The following is a 21,701-nucleotide window of genomic DNA, read 5'->3' on the forward strand; positions in this document are numbered from 1 at the left end:
AAAACGAAAATACTGCCCCCTACACGCAAAAGGTTAATTGTTTGTTGCATGTTCCATTGTGTTGATATTGACAAGTGTTATTGATTGGCCGCGTGTAGTGTGTGTTGTTTATACAGTACTGAGTTGTACTGAGTTGACTACCAGGGTCAAGACTAAAATGTTACTCAGAAAGACCTGGAAGCCAACCGTACCAATACGCTGTGAAAGAACATGCATCACAAACAGATACATGTCACATAGCTGAAGCCACCTGGAGTCGTAGCCAAACGCTTGCAAATAAGTGTCCAAAAATATTCTAACTAGTTAACCTGGCTAACATAGTTAACTGTGGGCAAAACAATTCCCATATGACCTTCTTTGTCGCATTGAAGATTCCCAAACACAGTGCACCTAAAATACTAATAACATCACAATAAAACATACAGTACAGTAGCTTTGTTTTCTTTCCTGGGTTTGCTCACCCTGTTTGGATCCGCTGCGGTCACCGCTAGGCCCGGTGTTGGGCGTGTACTTGGTGTCACGGGTGGCGGCGCTGTGTCTCGTCCAATCGAAGTCGTCGTTCTTGTCCTGTGTGAACATGCAGATGGGCTCCTCCTCGAAGCTGCAGTGGAACTCTCCTGAAGAGCGGATCAGAAATCCACTGTTACAGTCATCATTGGAATATAAACACTAGAACCTCATCATGTAATGTCTACAGTAGTAGATGAACGCTGCAGTAACTGTCATGGAGCACTGGTCGAGAAATGCTCTTATAATCATGTCCAAATGTAGGTACAAATCAGATGAGGCTATAGGAGGATGGGCTTATTGTAATGGCTGGAATGGAATGAATGGAACGGTATCAAACACATCAAATATATGGAAACCACGTTTGACTCTGTTCCATTAATTCCATTCAAGATATTACAATGAGCCCGTCCTACTATAGCTCCTCCCACCAGCCTCCTCTGGTACAGATGGAATTACTTGATAGAACCTTTTCATGGTGTTCACCATGACATTGGCTACTGAACCATGAATGAATGGCAGCGGTGCATTCTATATTCTTATGTTGATCATGTGAATAAACACATCAGTCAATGGATACTGCTATGCATGTCTACCAATGGTTGCACGACTAAGTCTCTGAGTCTGAGTTCACCCAATGAATGGCTTCAGATAGCTGACCATGAATCTAGTGGATCATGAATTACTGCTGTGCAATGCATTCTATAAGAGGACATACTGTTGAAGTTAATGATGTTTGAAATCAACACAGGCCGATGCATGTGTGTCTAACAATGAGAGAGCTACAGGTATATGCAAAAAAAAAGGAAACACCAAAATAGTGTCTTAAAAGGCTGTTGGGCCACGACGAGCTGACAGAACAACTTCAATACTCCTTGGCTGTGTTTGAATACTCACACTAACCGCACTATTTCTGATATAAATTGAGTATGTAGTATGCTTATTGGTCATAGTATGCATATAGTTAGTATGCCAAAAGTTGTACATCTATTCGTCGAAATTCAAAGTATACAAGCAGTGGACACCATTTCTGTGCATTTTAGGGCAAATTCTTCAGAAAATGGGCGTGGCTTCACAACATTTTCAGATTTGAAGAAAATAACAGAAAATATTCAGCCGAAGTCCGACGAGCACAGATACAAATTTAAGTCCAAAAAGTGAATATTCATTGCTTTAACTAATTCAAACAAATGTTAAGAAAATATTGAGCAATGTAATAAAGAAGTAATTACTTTTCAAATAAGTTACATAACAGTAAGTTACATTGGCTGACAATTTGATAGCTACACTAGCCTTACGAACCACATAGCATTACAGCAGTTGCTTGTATGTATTTATTTTATTTAACTAGGCAAGTCAGTTAAGAATAAATTATTATTTACAATGACGGCCTACTGGGGAACAGTGGGTTAACAGCCTTGTTCGGGGGCAAAACCTTTTTACCTTGACAGCTATAGGATTCAATCCAACAACCTTTTGGTTACTGGCCCAACACTCTAACCGGTAGGCTACTTGCTTCCCCAATGTACTGGTATGTTAGCTAGCTACCTAATGTTAGTTAGCTACTAATGCATCAAACGTTCCAGTATATTAACTATTCATAGTTGTGTGTGGTATGTCTGTCTCGAGCCGCATACAGTGTATCTCGTGCAGAGTTGAGCCATATAGGGTTTAACATAGGAATGGGCACAAATAATGAAACATCAAATACAGATGGAGATGGAGGAAAACATTTATTGACTTGATTATTCATGTCATTCTTAGCTTAGCTAAGTGGTATAGTTGTTGTGTGTTCTCAATGGACAATGTTAATGAAGTCGTAAGATTTCTAGCTGGTCATTTGTTATGCTAACAAGCTAGCAAGAAGTTGCATAGCAACAGCATCAATTTTCGGTAGACAGGCAAAGCGCTAGTACACTGAAAGAATACACTTTGTTTACAGTATACTAAAATTAACAAATAGTATATAGTATGTAGTGTATATACTCATTAAGTATGTAGTATACAGTATGTTAGTATGGGTATTCGAACACATGTCTTTGCAATACATTCTACAAGTGTCTGGAACTCTACTGGAGGGGTATTTTGTGGATGGTGGTGAAAAACGCTGTACCAGGAGCCGCTCCAGAATCTCCCATAAGTTTTCAATTGGGTTGAGATCTGGTGACTGAGACATGCACAGACACACACACACACACACACACACACACACACACACACACACACACACACACACACACACACTTGATTTCCCCTTATGAATGATGTATTAACTCCCACAAAAATGTCCATTAATTATAAATTAAGATTCTACATCTGTAGGCCCTGTAGGTCTCTATCGACGGTTCTCTTAAAGAGATATGGTTGTCAAACTGTAATATAAAATAATATAATATGAAAACAACACGATATAACCAGGAGACATTTAGAAACAGAAGTGTCCTCAAAGAGTTGGTAAAAAGCAGCATTTAGATTCAGGACGTGGGGCCGTGTGATAAATATTCATTGATTTATTAAAAGGTAGCTCGAAGCAGTTTGAAGTGGCGACCTTGGTGGAGGCAGGAACTAGAGGCTTTACACAGGTAGTGGAGAAGCAGGCGTGGAAAGGAGGGGAGGAGGAGAGGGGGGAGAGAGAGAGATGAGAGAGAGAGAGAGGCGCACACACACACACACTCACAGAGGAGAGTGGCCCAGCTAAGACAGCCAGAGACAGAGAGAGGGGTCTCAGCTCTTGACTCCTCTCCCCTCCAGTGTCCAGATTTGCAGATCTAAATGGGGGTCTGGCCCCCAGCATCTCTCTGCTAATGTCAATCCACTGTGAGCTAAACTACATGGACCTGAGCCTTAGTGGAGATGGACGGGGGATTGGGAGGGGAGGAGTGGAGTGGAGTGTAGGAGGACATAGAGGAGTAGGAGATGGAAAAGTGGAAGGAGGAGGAGGAGGAGTAGGAGGAAGGGGGGGTTGTCGGGGAGTAGTGAAGAGGTGTGCAGATTAGATCTATTGTTTAGATAAGATTGGCTGCCATCTATAATCTATAGGGGGTTTGATAATGATGCTGGTAATAAATGATTATATTTGTATGTGCTAACTGCTAACCCAACACAATTACACAATACGCTTTAGCAAGCGAGTGTTTGTGAAGTAGGGAGATGTTAATGTGGAGGTTTTCCGTAAATTACATGGGACCTGATTAATGTGAGAACGTTGGAGAGAACACATAGAATGCATTAATGAGCACTATGCGCACACACACACACACGCACACGCACACGCACACGCACACACACATTCCACTGATATCCCCCATCCCCCAGTTATAAAGTATATTACAGGAAAACTACTCAGCAGGATTCTGGCAGGGCTGCTCAGCTCTGCCTAGTTAAGGGTGGGAATGTCCTCATCATACTCTGAGACATGCTAAGTGATGTGAGAGACAATACAAACAGTTACTTACTCAGGTGAGGGTTGACGGGAGCTGAAAATCAAAAGCGAGGTAGTCATTAGTAAACAATACAATAGTCTTCCATCATTTAAACAGCAGTTTGCTTACTCATATAGAAGGGTTTGGGTGTTGCCCTTGAGGTGTTGCGGAGTAATGGGACATAATGTCAAAAGGTACCGTTACACCCAAAACAGCACACAAACATTGTTATGCAGCCTTCTAACCTGACATTTGTAATGATTGAACATTAGCAGCTGGTAAACTTTGAATTCTGTTTCCTGGTGGCCATTATCTCAACTTCTAATGACACATTCTATGAGAGTACAATTATAGAGTTTAATTGGAAATGGAAATGTTTAATCAACTTTTAAATGGCATAACTGATAGAGAAATCATCTCCAGTGCAGCAGAGACAATCATTATCAGAGTAAAGATAGGAATGGATCCAAGAACAAATGAGACATTTGAAATAAGAGGATACAAATCTGTCCACACGGATGAGTGCACACGCACGCACGCACACACACACACACACACACACACACACACACACACACACACACACACACACACACACACACACACACACACACACACACTTCCCCCTCTGTGCTATCTATTGTGTGAGACTGGGACTACTAAGAACAGCCTGATGTCCGTACCAAAGGCAACTTCCACTCACAAGCACCTTACATAAACGTTGAGGCATGTGAGATGTTTCATCTCACTAATTTGTAGGAATAGCCTTTGTTGGTTGTGTTTTGTGTTTTGAGCCTTTGTTGGTTGTGTCATTTATAAATCGTGCGTACAGTGCCTTGCGAAAGTATTCGGCCCCCTTGAACTTTGCGACCTTTTGCCACATTTCAGGCTTCAAACATAAAGATATAAAACTGTATTTTTTTGTGAAGAATCAACAACAAGTGGGACACAATCATGAAGTGGAACGACATTTATTGGATATTTCAAACTTTTTTAACAAATCAAAAACTGAAAAATTGGGCGTGCAAAATTATTCAGCCCCCTTAAGTTAATACTTTGTAGCACCACCTTTTGCTGCGATTACAGCTGTAAGTCGCTTGGGGTATGTCTCTATCAGTTTTGCACATCGAGAGACTGACATTTTTTCCCATTCCTCCTTGCAAAACAGCTCGAGCTCAGTGAGGTTGGATGGAGAGCATTTGTGAACAGCAGTTTTCAGTTCTTTCCACAGATTCTCGATTGGATTCAGGTCTGGACTTTGACTTGGCCATTCTAACACCTGGATATGTTTATTTTTGAACCATTCCATTGTAGATTTAGCTTTATGTTTTGGATCATTGTCTTGTTGGAAGACAAATCTCCGTCCCAGTCTCAGGTCTTTTGCAGACTCCATCAGGTTTTCTTCCAGAATGGTCCTGTATTTGGCTCCATCCATCTTCCCATCAATTTTAACCATCTTCCCTGTCCCTGCTGAAGAAAAACAGGCCCAAACCATGATGCTGCCACCACCATGTTTGACAGTGGGGATGGTGTGTTCAGCTGTGTTGCTTTTACGCCAAACATAACGTTTTTCATTGTTGCCAAAAAGTTCAATTTTGGTTTCATCTGACCAGAGCACCTTCTTCCACATGTTTGGTGTGTCTCCCAGGTGGCTTGTGGCAAACTTTAAACGACACTTTTTATGGATATCTTTAAGAAATGGCTTTCTTCTTGCCACTCTTCCATAAAGGCCAGATTTGTGCAATATACGACTGATTGTTGTCCTATGGACAGAGTCTCCCACCTCAGCTGTAGATCTCTGCAGTTCATCCAGAGTGATCATGGGCCTCTTGGCTGCATCTCTGATCAGTCTTCTCCTTGTATGAGCTGAAAGTTTAGAGGGACGGCCAGGTCTTGGTAGATTTGCAGTGGTCTGATACTCCTTCCATTTCAATATTATCGCTTGCACAGTGCTCCTTGGGATGTTTAAAGCTTGGCAAATCTTTTTGTATCCAAATCCGGCTTTAAACTTCTTCACAACAGTATCTCGGACCTGCCTGGTGTGTTCCTTGTTCTTCATGATGCTCTCTGCGCTTTTAACGGACCTCTGAGACTATCACAGTGCAGGTGCATTTATACGGAGACTTGATTACACACAGGTGGATTGTATTTATCATCATTAGTCATTTAGGTCAACATTGGATCATTCAGAGATCCTCACTGAACTTCTGGAGAGAGTTTGCTGCACTGAAAGTAAAGGGGCTGAATAATTTTGCACGCCCAATTTTTCAGTTTTTGATTTGTTAAAAAAGTTTGAAATATCCAATAAATGTCTTTCCACTTCATGATTGGCGTTTATAAAAATGTTACTTGATTTGAGAATGTGCTTACGTCCCTGCAAACTTTAGACCATGCGCACACCCATCTGCCAGTGGATGAAATATTGTATTGCTAGTAGGGCTGTTAGGTGACCATTTTTGTAACGGTTTTCTTCTTCCTCTGACTAGGAGTATGAAATATCGGACCAATATGCAGCGTGGTAAGTGTTCGTCATATTTATTACACTGAACACAGTATGTTTCTCAATCAGAGACAACGATAGACAGCTGCCTCTGATTGAGAACCATACCAGGCCAAACACATAGAAAAAGAAAACCTAGACCTACAACATAGAATACCCATCCACATCACACCCTGACCAAACTAAAAATAGAAACATACAAAGCAATCTACAGACAATATTTCCGCCACACCGGCGGTCACGAGTCATGACCGCATTCTAATTCCAAGTGACCATTTAGTCCCGGTAACTAGGCTTCTCCAAGCTTTGATGCTGCTGATGGTCATTAGTAGTCTACCAAACTTGCTAACTCCCTGGTACTCAGCGCTCTATTGTCCCTCTAATCACTCTGACATCAATGCAAATGAATTTGAAAATCAAATCAAACTTTTCAAGGGTACCCATGAACTCATGTTGCGCACATATTTTTTCCCACTGCCCCTGTTCCGAGACATGTGCATGATAATAGTCAATTTTAAATCAAAAAACTAATTTCACACATATAATAAATAATATGTAAAGACAAGATTAAATCAAGAAGAGTCTGATGGGTGACAATATTAGCCTATCACTTGTGAATTATTATAATGATGCCCAGCTTGCGTGCACTAAGGCAAGAAACAACGCATTACTTTTTTTGGCAACTTTTTCAAATCATAGTCGCACATCTCCTTAGCCTAGCCCACAGGCCTATATGTTTTGCTAAGGTTTATATCACAACTAAAGTGGCCAAATAACTTCTTAAAATGCTGCAAATTAATCAGCTTTACAACCGGTGTAGAGCCTAACTGGCATACATAGGCAGCGCTTGAGTTCCAAGTTGGAGGAAGATAATTTTCACCATAAAAAAGCATTGAATTGATAATCGCATTCCCGGTTACTTATGAGTATGGTGTTTTCCCGCTAATTCACAGCATTTTGGAACATTCACGCTTATAGCCTACTGTCGTGTGCGCATTGCTGTGCTTATAATGTGAAGAAATAGCCTAATAGTATATCAACATTTTAAGCTAAACATTCTGATCTGTTCATCATTCGCAATGCTTTTAAGATATTTTGTGATGCTCACGGTTGTATTAATTTGGGATCTATCGCATAACACAACTGTGTAATGCTCCGGGTGTCGTGGGTGTGGAGTCAAACGCAGGAGACAGAGAGTGCAATGCTGTGCGTCTTTAATAGCACCAACGCACCACAGGGTGCTCACAATAGTTACGTTCCCAAACACAGGGAATCAAAATGTACAACGGAAAAATCACGACCAGGCACTAACACGTACCTCTACAACAGAGCCGAAGGTTACACTGAAATAATCCCGCACAACAACCAGGCGGGCCGGCTGTCTAATAAAGACAAACTAATTATACATAAACAGGTGCTACCAATAAACATACAAGGAGGGGGAGGAAAAACAATCAGTGGCAGCTAATAGGCCGGTGACGATGACACCCGAGCACCACCCGCCCGGGAAGTGGAACCACCCTCGGTCGGACTCGTGACAAACTGTCCCAGAGTATGTTTGGAGTATTCCTTTTTTTACACAGAAGGACAAGTTGACCAATACAATAGGTTAACTTTTATACTATGTGGGATAGTAGATTGACATTGGCCAGTCCTTTTGCTGTTTGTTTGGCCTACTCATCTTGTTGGCTGACGAAAGGTAAATGTGGACAGTTCACATTTACCTTTGCGCCTCGGAATTCGATAGGAAGGATGCGCGCAGTTGCGTCCACAATGTGTCCGTCTTCATTTGTAGCATACTCCAGAGCTAAGGTTTGAGAAGGGCCCAATCACTGACAGGCATTGGCTAATAAGAATTGAGATATCTGAGAAAGCCATGTGAGTGAGAGGCGCTTCGGAGCACGCAGCTGGGAGAAGGGAATTATAATGATTATATTCAGCCCAAGGGCACAATGGCCACTGTCTGCAAAAGGCATGGATTTCCTTAGGTGGTATTACGGCCACACAAGGGTGATGCTGCTGGGAAGTTCGAGGCATTATCAAGTGCTTGTCAAATTGTGAATGAGAGACTGATGAAGTGTGCGCAGCCTGCGCAAAAAAACTAAGCAGAGCTCATGCCTTTCATGAAACTTAAAAAAAAAAAAATAATTTGAGTTGCATCATGCAGCTTTAGAATGTATTAAAAATCAAAACATACAGCCTTTCATTTTAATCACAACTAAAGTTGCATTAATAACTCTAAATGCATATAGGAGGACCTGTTTCCTGTTAAATGTTCAACACAGAATAGCCACATGTGCACACTCCCTCAGAAATTGTATGGAGAAAATAACCTTTCTATTTTATTCAATTGTATTCTTCACATTATCAAATAAAATAAAATAATGACACAGAATTCTACGCAAATATTGTCTGCTAAATGAACTAGTGTAGCCCACAGCCATATGACATAGCCAGATCAGGGCCTGATCTGGGGACTCATAGTACGCCATTCTGTTCTTCTGAAATCCATATATTTTTTCCTTATCATATTTCTTTAGACCTGTCTAAAATAAATAATGGATTTATTGTGATGGTGTAGGCTACATTAAGTTGATTTATTAGACTTTTTAAAATGTAGATGTCCCAAAGGTCTGCACCAGTGGCTTGTGGGCTATGTGTGGAAGCCAGGACATGCTAAATGTATTTATGTTAATTAACGGTCAATTACCGTGAGACTGGCAGTTATTTGCTTGACAATAACCGGCTGTCAAAATGTAAAGCCCACCACAGCCGTAATTGCAAGCTGGCAAGTAGGTATTTCGTGCAAATGGGGGCTATGATGAAAAGCTTATTCCTAAAAAACTATGGAATCATCTAAAATAATTTGACATTTCATAACCATTGCAGAATATATTCCTCACCTTTTCTGGCCATGATGGGTTCATATTCCCAAAGGAGCCATACAACAAATGACCATGTGAATCTCTAATTTAATTGGACCTAGAAGCCCAGTATATAGATTTTAACAGCTTATCTTTTACATTGAAGTTGGCCTATGTATCAAGTTTCAAGTTTTTATTGTCATGTGCACAATTACAGTGAAATGCCTTTCTTGCTTGCTCTTTCCCAACAATGCAGTGATGAATATCAGTAGTACTATGACGAATACATTAAAACATCTAACTACTGTAAGTATTGTAATTGCATCTTTTTTTTGTAGCCTGCCCTACAATTTTTCAGAATTCACCGCCAGTCCATAATATTTAGGTTGGGGGAGAAAGTCGATATAAAACTTTGTTAAATTCAAACATTTTGTAGACAGGTCCACGACAATTTGCTATTGTTTTCTTGTTCAGAAACTGACACTGTCCTTTTCCAGAAACAGTATAAATGACTGCTAAATATGAAAACATTCTGCCAACACAATAAATAGACCGGTAGCTTATGCAAAATATTTGACTGTATGTGTATGGAGGTGTTTTCCAGGTGGAGTTTTAATGCTCGTTCACGTGCACAGTTTTACCACAGGAAACATGAGTATGTATGGCATGTGCCAAGTTTATAAATCTCAATATTTGTGTACATGCTTAGACTTTTCAGAAATGGCGTGCTCAAAATGTTTGTGTGCAACGGTTATAAATGAGGCCCCAGGAGATTTCCCTGAACATGTGGGGTGATGAGGAAAAACGAAGGGCCTCGTATAACTAACTATACTAGGGCTCAGCGTTTTCCCTGGTCAGGTAGTCTGGAAAAGTCATCCCTGTAAATGATATCAGGCAACCCACCGGTCTTTCAGGAGTGTGTCGTTTTGGTTTCTGCGCTGATGGTGGCCTGTAATGAGTTCTTTGTAGAGAGCCTAAATGAATGAGTTGATGAAACAGTCTGACCTTACCTTTCTACTCATTATTCCTTGTTAAAAAAACAAACGTATGCTTGCATTTGATTTTAATAACTATAATTACAATATTCTAGAGCTACATCTGTCTATCATATCACTACAGTTACATAAACATGAGAAGAATACTTTAATATTCTAGAGCAACACTGGTGACCTGTCTATCATATCACTACAGTTACATAAACATGAGAAGAATACTTTAATATTCTAGAGCAACACTGGTGACCTGTCTATCATATCACTACAGTTACATAAACATGAGAAGAATACTTTAATATTCTAGAGCAACACTGGTGACCTGTCTATCATATCACTACAGTTACATAAACATGAGAAGAATACTTTAATATTCTAGAGCAACACTGGTGACATTCCACTAAAAGATGGCTGTGCCAGTTACAGAAATATAATTCACAGAACAGGATCCAGTAGATTGTCCCTTTTATTGAAATACCTGTCAGGGTCATTGCGCATTCTACCTGCCACTCCTCTGCCTGGCTTCATCAACATTCTTCATTGATAATTTTACGATGGTTTAGCTAGGTGGCTAACACAGAAAGGTCAAGGGTAAAAAACACTGTTTTTTCCCCTTGACCTTTCTGTGTTAGCCACCTAGCTATTTGACTGTATGTGTATGGAGGTGTTTTCCCCTCAATTTAAGCCAGTTAGCCCCGCAGCTCATTTTTTGTGGAGTAAATACAATTTAAGCTGTCAGGAAGATGTATGGGCTTTTTAATGTTAGATTCCTGTCCCCGTGAATAGATGTGCAACTTCAGCTTAACCGCAGAACTGTGTTACAGCTACCGGCAATGATTTATGGAACGCAGCAACTCATGGAAGGAATAGATTTTAATCCACTCGATTAAATTAGATTTGAAGTATTAACAAATCATTCCCAAAACAAAAACATTGGTTAAGAACTGAATGGCCAGCCAGGTCTCCTATACACTGAGGCAAACTGAAATAGAGGCGATTCATGGAGATAAAAGAAAAGAGAGCCATTTTTCAGACTTATTGTTGTCCTTTAGCTATAAACACAGCTGTTTCTCAATCCATGACAAGAAAAGGAAGGAGGAGGACAGGAAATAAGAGACAGTGAAAAGAGGAGAGGAAAGAAGAGGAAAGGAGAGAAGAAGAGAAGAGATGAGGAGATGAAAGGAAGATAAGAGAGCAGAGGAGGGAAAAAGAAAAGATAGGAGAGGAATTGGGAGAGGAGAGGAGATGAGAGAATGAAAGCAAGAAGGACATTTTTGTCCTTTATGGAAAGTTTCACACATCATCTTGCAAGTGTCTAATGGATATTACTCTTCTTCTATATACTCTTTGTTGTAGTCCAAGGGTTGTTTGACCAAGGCCCTCTTTACAGTGGTTTGTTAGGAAGTTCTATTGTGACTGAGCATGGCTGTAGCAAGACAAGACACTTCTGCAACTTCCCCTCATGATGAAGGACAAGAGCCCTGAACCTACGCTGCCTATAGGCTACTTCCTATACAGTACACACTCAATGTACTCTTTCTACAGATAGAGGAGACACTGCAGTAACCGAATAAGCCTCTTTTGTTAATAATACTGCTGTTGGCTAAATCAGGGTCACAAAGTGATTATTGGTAGTCTTAAACACATCTACTTTGAAACTAAAGTATACACATCACACACGGTTATGGTCTTAAAACAAAGAAGACACCTGAGACGTTTAAGGTTTAAATGTATTACATTTTGAATTTTCATCCCAATATTACACTTTATGTACATCACAGAAGACTGAAATATAACAAAACTGTTTGACATAAACACCAGATGATTATTAATTATGGAATTATGATTTTATTTTTTATAATATTCCACCCTTCAGGCCACTAGAGGGCGACTTGGTCAATTGACTGCAGGACAGGACTAAACAGTCCACCCAGAGACAGTAAAACACTATTTTGTGCTGCAATTGCCAGGGTTACCACAATATTTTGACAGCCCCTTTCTAAAGGAACCACTTCTAGGTGAGTCACTGTGGGTGTGTCTGTTTGCCCTAACAGGTGCTGCCGGCCAATAGCAGAAGCTTGAAAATTGGTGTCTTTGTGCTTGTGTATTGAGAAATCCAACAGTCAACCATGATGTATTTCCTATAACGAGGACATACACAAATCAATTCTAATGGTACAATAACTGTTTCAGCCTTGTAGCAGTCCCACTCATTCAAACACATTGACTTGAGAGGTTGAATAGTTTAAAGCATACAGCAGGGTTCCCCAACTGGCGGCCCGCAGGTCCCCCCCCCCCCCACACACACACACAAGTTTTCTGAGCAAAGTAACAATAATAATAAAATAAATGTAAAGTCATTGTTGGACATAAAGCATTGTAAAAACATCAGGACATCAGTTCCAAGTGATTTTAATTTACGATATCTGTTCCTAAGTATTCCGACACATAATAATAGAAGATAATAACAATATTGGTCAATTTGCAGTCTACAAATGATTTGTTATTATGTTACGGCGCCCCGACCATCTGCTCAAGAAAACAATCATCTCACGGCTGAATCTAGTTGATGATCCCTGGCATACTGTGTGCCTACAGTTTGGAGTAAAAGATTAAGGAGATGTTGCTATAGGCTCTTTTATATTTCCAAGCATATCGATGAGACTGAATCCCAAGTCCAAACAGTGTAGTTCCACAGCGCAGCAGAGAAATAAAAGGCTCCACAGAGGGGAATCAACCATTCTGGTTTAGAGAATAGTTTTATGCTTTAGCCGCGGGCCTGGAAACAGATGCTGCTGATTTTTCTGACAGTTCTATTCTTTTATCCTCTAGTGAGCACTCCCAAGCCGAATATCTCTCCTCCCTTCTTCTCTTTCCTCTCCCAATTTCTCCCTTTCTCTCTCCTGTTTCCCCTCCTCTATCGCTCTCTCCTCTGATTCCCCCTCTTTCCACATTTCTCTCTCTCTACCATTTTTTGAGGCCTTTTGCTTATGAAAATATTTCATTTGACTGATATTTTACCTGCAGCCTCTGAGTCACACAGCCTTAGTCTAAATGGATGTGTCAGTCATATCTTCAGTCATATCTTTCCCCCTCTACCCTCTCCACGACACACCCACCCACACCCACTTCATGCCAGGCAGTGCCATTACAAATATATTTTTATTTCTACTTTGTGTAGTATTAGTATTGTGTATTATTGTGTTTTACGACCAGAGACAATAGACCGAACTTGACAGTAAGTATTGTCACAGCATGCTTAAACATTATTTGGTCTGATTGTCCAGGTGCAGTAGCAGTTACTGAACAACAAGTTATGACTGGCCCATCAAAGATATTGTGTTCACTATAGCGTACAGACATTTGAGGTGCCTACTGAATATGTATAGACTGGAAATTGCGTCATACTGTGTCAACTGTGGGCGCTAAAGAACTCCCAGGCAAGCTGTGAAGACTTAAAACGATCCTCCATTTCTCCATTGTTCCCACACAAATGGTTCAATTAACGAAAGAGGATGAGAGATAGAGTAATTGTAACAGTTAGGACTAGACTAGAGTATATGAGTGTACTCTCTGCTTGTACGCTTCAAGGTACACTTCTAAGTAATGCCTTCTTCAAACGTGAACTTTACAGAGTCAGTAGACACTTTATTCAACCTCAATTCTCTTGAACACTATTATATACTCCAAAGAATCTGCCAGGGTGACTAGATGTGTCTGCGAGGGACACTAGATGTGTCTGACAGGGAGACTAGATGTTTACTAGATCTGTCTGCTAGGGAGACTAGAAGTCTACTAGATGTGTCTGCCAGGGAGACTAGGTTTCTACTAGATGTGTCTGCCAGGTAGACTAGATGTCTACTAGATGGGTTTGCCAGGGAGACTAGATGTCTACTAGATGTGTCTGCGAGGGAGACTAGATGTGTCTGACAGGGAGCCTAGATGTTTACTAGATGTGTCTGCCAGGGAGACTAGGTCTTTACTAGATGTGTCTACCAGGGAGACTAGATGTTTACTAGATGTGTCTGCCAGGGAGACTAGGTTTCTACTAGATGTGTCTGACAGGGAGACTAGGTTTCCACTAGATGTGTCTGACAGGGAGACTAGGTTTCTACTAGATGTGTCTGACAGGGAGACTAGGTCTCTATTTGATGTGTCTGACAGGGAGACTAGGTCTCTACTAGATGTGTCTGACAGGGAGACTAGGTTTCTACTAGATGTGTCTGACAGGGAGACTAGATGTTTACTAGATGTGTCTGACAGGGAGACTAGGTTTCTACTAGATGTGTCTGACAGGGAGACTAGATGTTTACTAGATGTGTCTGACAGGGAGACTAGGTTTCTACTAGATGTGTCTGACAGGGAGACTAGGTCTCTACTAGATGTGTCTGACAGGGAGACTAGGTTTCTACTAGATGTGTCTGACAGTGAGACTAGATGTTTACTAGATGTGTCTGACAGGGAGACTAGATGTTTACTAGATGTGTCTGCCAGGGAGACTAGGTCTTTACTAGATGTGTCTGCCAGGGAGACTAGATGTGTCTGACAGGGAGCCTAGATGTGTCTGCCAGGGAGACTAGATGTGTCTGCCAGGGAGACTAGGTCTTTACTAGATGTGTCTGCCAGGGAGACTAGGTTTCTACTAGATGTGTCTGCCAGGGAGACTAGGTCTCTACTAGATGTGTCTGCCAGGGAGACTAGGTTTCTACTAGATGTGTCTGACAGGGAGACTAGGTCTCTACTAGATGTGTCTGACAGGGAGACTAGGTTTCTACTAGATGTGTCTGACAGGGAGACTAGGTCTCTAATGGATGTGTCTGCCAGGGAGACTAGATGTTTACTAGATGTGTCTGCCAGGGAGACTAGGTCTTTACTAGATGTGTCTGCCAGGGAGACTAGATGTGTCTGACAGGGAGCCTAGATGTGTCTGCCAGGGAGACTAGATGTGTCTGCCAGGGAGACTAGGTCTTTACTAGATGTGTCTGCCAGGGAGACTAGGTTTCTACTAGATGTGTCTGCCAGGGAGACTAGGTCTTTACTAGATGTGTCTGCCAGGGAGACTAGATGTGTCTGACAGGGAGCCTAGATGTGTCTGCCAGGGAGACTAGATGTGTCTGCCAGGGAGACTAGGTCTTTACTAGATGTGTCTGCCAGGGAGACTAGGTTTCTACTAGATGTGTCTGCCAGGGAGACTAGGTCTCTACTAGATGTGTCTGCCAGGGAGACTAGGTTTCTACTAGATGTGTCTGACAGGGAGACTAAGTCTCTACTAGATGTGTCTGACAGGGAGACTAGGTTTCTACTAGATGTGTCTGACAGGGAGACTAGATGTTTACTAGATGTGTCTGACAGGGAGACTAGGTTTCTACTAGATGTGTCTGACAGGGAGACTAGGTCTCTACTAGATGTGTCTGACAGGGAGACTAGATGTTTACTAGATGTGTCTGCCAGGGAGACTAGATGTGTCTGACAGGGAGACTAGGTTTCTACTAGATGTGTCTGACAGGGAGACTAGGTTTCTACTAGATGTGTCTGACAGGGAGACTAGATGTTTACTAGATGTGTCTGCCAGGGAGACTAGGTCTCTACTGGATGTGTCTGACAGGGAGACTAGATGTTTACTAGATGTGTCTGCCAGGGAGACTAGGTCTCTACTGGATGTGTCTGCCAGGGAGACTAGATGTTTACTAGATGTGTCTGACAGGGAGACTAGGTCTTTACTAGATGTGTCTGCCAGGGAGACTAGATGTGTCTGACAGGGAGCCTAGATGTGTCTGCCAGGGAGACTAGATGTGTCTGCCAGGGAGACTAGGTCTTTACTAGATGTGTCTGCCAGGGAGACTAGATGTGTCTGACAGGGAGCCTAGATGTTTACTAGATGTGTCTGCCAGGGAGACTAGATGTGTCTGACAGGGAGCCTAGATATTTACTAGATGTGTCTGCCAGGGAGACTAGGTCTCTACTGGATGTGTCTGACAGGGAGACTAGGTTTCTACTAGATGTGTCTGACAGGGAGACTAGGTCTCTACTGGATGTGTCTGCCAGGGAGACTAGATGTGTCTGACAGGGAGACTAGATGTGTCTGACAGGGAGACTAGATGTTTACTAGATGTGCCTGCCAGGGAGACTAGGTTTCTACTAGATGTGTCTGACAGGGAGACTAGGTCTCTACAGGATGTGTCTGTCAGGGAGACTAGGTTTCTACTAGATGTGTCTGCCAGGTAGACTAGATGTCCACTAGATGGGTTTGCCAGTGCATCTTGTTTCAAATCCACCATGTTGACCGTGATACGGAGAGCTCATTATCAGCCACACACACACTAGGGTCCGGCTAACACACACACACACACACACACACACACACACACACACACACACACATAGAGAGAGAGAGAGAGAGACAGTGACTTCATCTTGGCAGGCTTCCATGTCCACTGGTCCGCTACTGTATTACAAAGCAAAGCGTTTAATGGCAAGGCTCAAGGTGCCGATAGGCCAGAACAACCCGACCGTTCATAAACCCCACAACCTACAATCTCCGGCCACCGCTTGCTCTCCAAGATTCATATCAATCACGTTTAAAGGGTCTGGTCTTGGTGAGGGGCCATCTCTTAAAGACTGTGATGGCGTGTTCACGGCTCAAACCTGCCAACCGGAATAATCACTGTGAATTCCAGAAACACTGCTTGAATCTCGAGGACGGAAATAACTTTGGGATCACATCCCTGTGTCCTTCATTTGAAATGTTTTCTCTTACTCTCTCTCTTTTCTTCTGTCTTTCACTCTGTTTTTCTCTCTCATTCTATCTGTGTATGCATTACAGGCTATTACGGTGCTTCAATTTCCAGCTTGTCTCCTGCATCGAGAGAGGCAAGGAAAAGAGAGGAGAGGAGAGAAGAGGACAGAAGAGGAACAGAGAAGAGAGAAGAGTACAGAACAGGAAAAGAGAGGAGAGAAGAGGACAGAAGATGAAAAAAGAAGTGAAGAGAGGAGAGGACAGAAGAGAAGAGAGGAGAGGAGAGAAGAGGAAAGGAAAAGAGAGGAGAAAAGAGAAGTGAGTAGAGGAAAGAGGACAGAAGATGAAAAGAGAAGAGATGAGAAAAGAAGTGAGGAGAGGATAGGACAGAAGAGGAAAAGAGAGGAGAGGACAGGAGAAGAGAAGAGAGGAGAAAAGAGAAGAGAAGAGGAGTGAACAGAAGAAGAAAAGAGAGGAGGAGAAAAGAAGAGAGGAGAGAAGAGGACAGAAGAGGAGAAAAGAGGAGAGAAAAGTACAGAAGAGAAGAGAGGAGAGAAGAGGACAGAAGAGGACAAGAGGAAAGATAAGAGAGTAGAGTAGAGGACAGAAGAGAAGAGAAGAGGAGAAATTAAAAAGACGACAAAGTAAGAGGAAGAGAAGAGAAAACAAATTGGTGAGATAGACTATACTCCCATCACTCTGAGCTTCTGAATGGATGAGCTTAACAGCAGCATTGTAAACTGCAGGGCATGCCTCAGCCCAGTCTCTGAACGCAGTGACACAGACAGGAGAGGACTGAATCACACAACTAGCTTACCAGTGACCCCTTCACCTGTGCTAGAGGGATATAGACAGGTCACACAGCAGTGCTGAATATACTCACAGTCAGATTTAGTGAGGGTTTGATCATGCCAGGGAGACAGAACGCTCACACACCTTTGGCTGGTATTCTGACCAGGTACTGCAGTGTCTGCCAGGGCAGACATGATATTTAATTATTTCAGGACAAAAGGATTGTGTAATAGAGAGTCTTTGCTACACTGTCAATGTGTGTGGGACAGGTAGGGGGCCACCTACACATTAAGTCTGTTTTGGAGGGGCTGTTGGGAAGCAAATACTGAATTTGGATCAGCAAACAGCTGCTGACTTTGTCACAACAGTAGAATCCCAGAGTGTGTCTGAGGGAGATTGGTGACACAGCCATTCTTCATACCACAGCCAGCTTGGGACACTAAGCAGTTTTCACTAACAAACTCAGCAAACCTGCTATCCTCTGCTGTTCGCCCACAAAGGAGGAATTGCTCATCTTGCCATTCTGTCAGATCTAAAAAGCTGTGTAAGCCTACATCATCATCATCATCGCAGAACCCAATGATGAGTTAACTTAATCTTGGTCTACAGGAAATTGATCTAATGTTGCTCCATAGTCATTATGTTACTTTCCTGCAAACTCAAAAAAACTATGAAACATATGGGCTAATTATATTTCCTATCAACTAGTGAACCTCAGGTGGTATAATAACACTGTAATTAACACTAACACAATGACATATCTTTTTTAATCAGATTCTTGTGCATGTCTCCTCGCTGATGACATGATGTGATGCACTAGGGCAGGGATCATTAACTAGATTCAGCCGCGGGCAAATTTGTTCTTGAGCGCATGGTCGGGAGTCCAGAACATAATTACACCTCATTTGTAGATTGCAAATTGACCGCAAGAAGCCCGAACAGATATAATTTTACTAAAACATAATCATTTGAAACCTCCCTTACAATGGTATATGTCTCTATTATGTGTGAGAATACTTGGGAACAGATTTCCTAAATTAAAATCACTTGGCGCTGATTCCCTGATTCCCTGATGTTTTAACAGTCTTTTATGTCCAACAATGACAATTCAACCCCATATAATATATATTATTATTTTTTGCTCTGAAAACCTGTGGTTGGGGGCCTCCCGAGTGGAGCAACGGTCTTTGGCAGTGCATTGCAGTGCTTGAGGCGTCACTACAGACCCTGGTTTAATCCCGGGCTGTGTTGCAACCGGCCGCGACCGGGAGACCCATGAGACGGCGCACAATTGGCCCAGAGTCATCTGGATTAGGGGAGGGTTTGGCCGACCAGGATGGCCTTGCCCCATCGTGCTCTAGCGACCCCTTGTGGCAGGCCGGGTGCATGCACGCTGACACGGTTGCCAGTTGTACGGTGTTTCCTCCAACACATTGGTGCGTCTGGCTTCTGGGTTAAGTGGGAAGTGTGTCAAGAAGCAGTGCGGCTTGGGTTGTGTTTCGGAGGATGCATGGCTCTCAACCTTTGCCTCTCCCGAGTCCGTACGGGAGTTGCAGCAATGGGACAAGACTGTAACTACTAATTTGATATCACAAAATTGGGGAGAAAAAAAGGGGGAAAAATAAAACTGGGGGGGGGGGGGGGGCAAATAAAGCCACCTGTGGGCCAAATTCGGCCAGTTGGGGAACCCTGCACTAGGTACATCATATGTCATTACATCACTCAGTTTCTATATTTATTCATTTGGAGAATGCTATACAGTACGAGAGTGATAATGACAGTAAAATGGTAATTACAACTATTTTTCCGATGCTAGTCTCACAGTCACGTGAGACATCCCTAGCATACAGACTATCCACTGGTTTGATAGCATGTGGGCGTGTAGTAGTGGGAGCTGGTGCCCTCCCTGGCCCATTTCCAGGCCTACACTACTGTAATTAGCAATTAGTGTAGTCACATGCACACGCATGTACGCACACAGACAGACACATACACACACACACACACGCACGCACGCACGCACACACACACCAGGGAAAGGAGCTGTTCAGAGCTGCAGAAGCAGCCTCTCACAGCTCTAATGAGCTGCCGTAAAACTGAATAATTCAAAACTGCAGAAGTCGGGCAGCAGCTCATCTCAGGGTGCAGCACGCAGGCAGGCACACGGTGTGTCTGACACCTAACAGCACAGTCAGTGTCAGAGTGCTTCTCAATCACAGGTCCTATAGCCTAGCTTAGCTAAAAGATATCTGCTAACTATAGCCTGAGCATCACTTAACCAGTAGTCATTCAGATACATATAGCATTTACTTACACTGTCTTGTCATTCTGACAAAGATTGCAGATGGGATCTTGAATTTACTGACAGATGTTATGATGCTTTGTGTCTTATGCTCTCTGGGTTAGCATGATAGCCAAGCTAGCTCCGGTATCTCACTGTCAATAATGGGTTTGCTGTGGGTTAGCTAGCATAGCCAAGCTAGCTCCTGAAAAAGGCTACATGATGTGACTCTAATGATGATTTGAAAAACGTCGCTTGAAAGGCATGAGCTCTGCTTTGTTATTTTGTGCAGACTGTACACACTTCGTCAGTCTCTCATTCACAATTTTAAAAGTACTTGATAATGCCTCAAATTTCCTGGCGGAATCATCTTTGTGTGGCCATAATGCATAATCTTCCTGGGTGCTGCCTGCTTGGGGACGCAAGTGAGCATCCTTATCCAATTCCGAGGTGCATATTGGAGATATTGAAAGAACTGTCCACATTTATTTTACGTCAACCAACAAGATGAGTAGGCCTAACGAACAGCAAAAGCACTAGCCTTTTTTTATTTAACTAGGCAATTCAGTTAAGAACAAATTCATATTTATAATGACGGCCTACCGGGGTGGGTTAACTGCTTTGTTGAGGGGTAGAACGACAGATTTTTACCAGCTATGGGATTCCATCCAGCAACAGGCCCAACGCTCTAACCACTAGGCTACCTGCCGCCTATGTCAATCTACTATCCCCTATAGTACAAAAGTTGACCTATTCTATGCGAGAAAAATAAATATTCCGCAACAGTTGTGGGATACGATAGATCGCAAATTAATACAACCACTTAATACAACCACGTATCAAAAAAAAAAAATTTCACGCAATGAGGCTGACGCAACAGATGAGAACATTAAGCTTAAAATGTTGGTAAACTATTAGTCTATTTCTTCACATTATAAGTGAAGCAATGTGCACACGGCAGTAGGCTAAAAGCGCAAATCTTCCATTAGCGGGAAAACACCATCATGACCACAAATGCGATTATGCATGTATTTTAAATAAAGGTACATTTTTATGGTGAAAATGATCTTCCCCAAACTTGAAACTCACGTGCTGTTTATGTATGCCAGTTAGGCTCTACACCCGCTGTAAAGCGGATTCATGTGCTTCATTTTAACAAGTTATTTGGCCAGTTTAGTTGTGATACAAACCTTATCAAAACATATGTCTATGTGACTATGATTCGAAAAAGTCACAAAAAAAAGGCATTGTTTCTTGCCTTAAGCTGGGCATCATTCACAAGTGATAAGTGATAATACATCATTCACAAGTGACAGGCTAATATTGTCACGCATCAGACTATTCTTGATTTAATCTCGTCTTTACAGATACTAAATTATACATGTGAGAAATTTGTTTTAACTTAGAATGGACTATTATCATGCACCTGTCTCGAAACAGGGGAAAATACATCTTATCTCTACACTTAAATAGAGAATGGAGGACAATTTTCCTGTTGTTCATTTTCAAGCCAGCCAGTTATGCTATACTCCGGTTGTAAAGATTAGCATTGTGCTAAATATTAGGAAAGTTTAGAAATAAATATGGTAGGCCTAGGCTATAGATAG

The 21,701-nt window shown here is 42.1% G+C and overlaps 1 protein-coding gene across 1 annotated transcript in view; it reads right to left on the reverse strand.

Annotated features, from left to right (window-relative positions):
• Window positions 1–21,701, reverse strand: part of LOC110522476 (MAM domain-containing glycosylphosphatidylinositol anchor protein 2) — a 379,869-nt gene that overhangs the window by 63,842 nt on the left and 294,326 nt on the right. Inside the window, exons 13-14 of the mRNA XM_021600903.3 lie at window positions 3,963–3,983; window positions 462–617 (exon numbers count right to left, since the gene is read on the reverse strand). Coding sequence (XP_021456578.2) covers window positions 462–617; window positions 3,963–3,983 — 177 coding nt within the window. The remainder of the gene's footprint in view (window positions 1–461; window positions 618–3,962; window positions 3,984–21,701) is intronic.

This window comes from Oncorhynchus mykiss, chromosome 4 (genome assembly GCF_057628025.1).
Source record: "Oncorhynchus mykiss isolate SJ-2025 chromosome 4, ASM5762802v1, whole genome shotgun sequence".
NCBI lineage: Eukaryota > Metazoa > Chordata > Actinopteri > Salmoniformes > Salmonidae > Oncorhynchus > Oncorhynchus mykiss.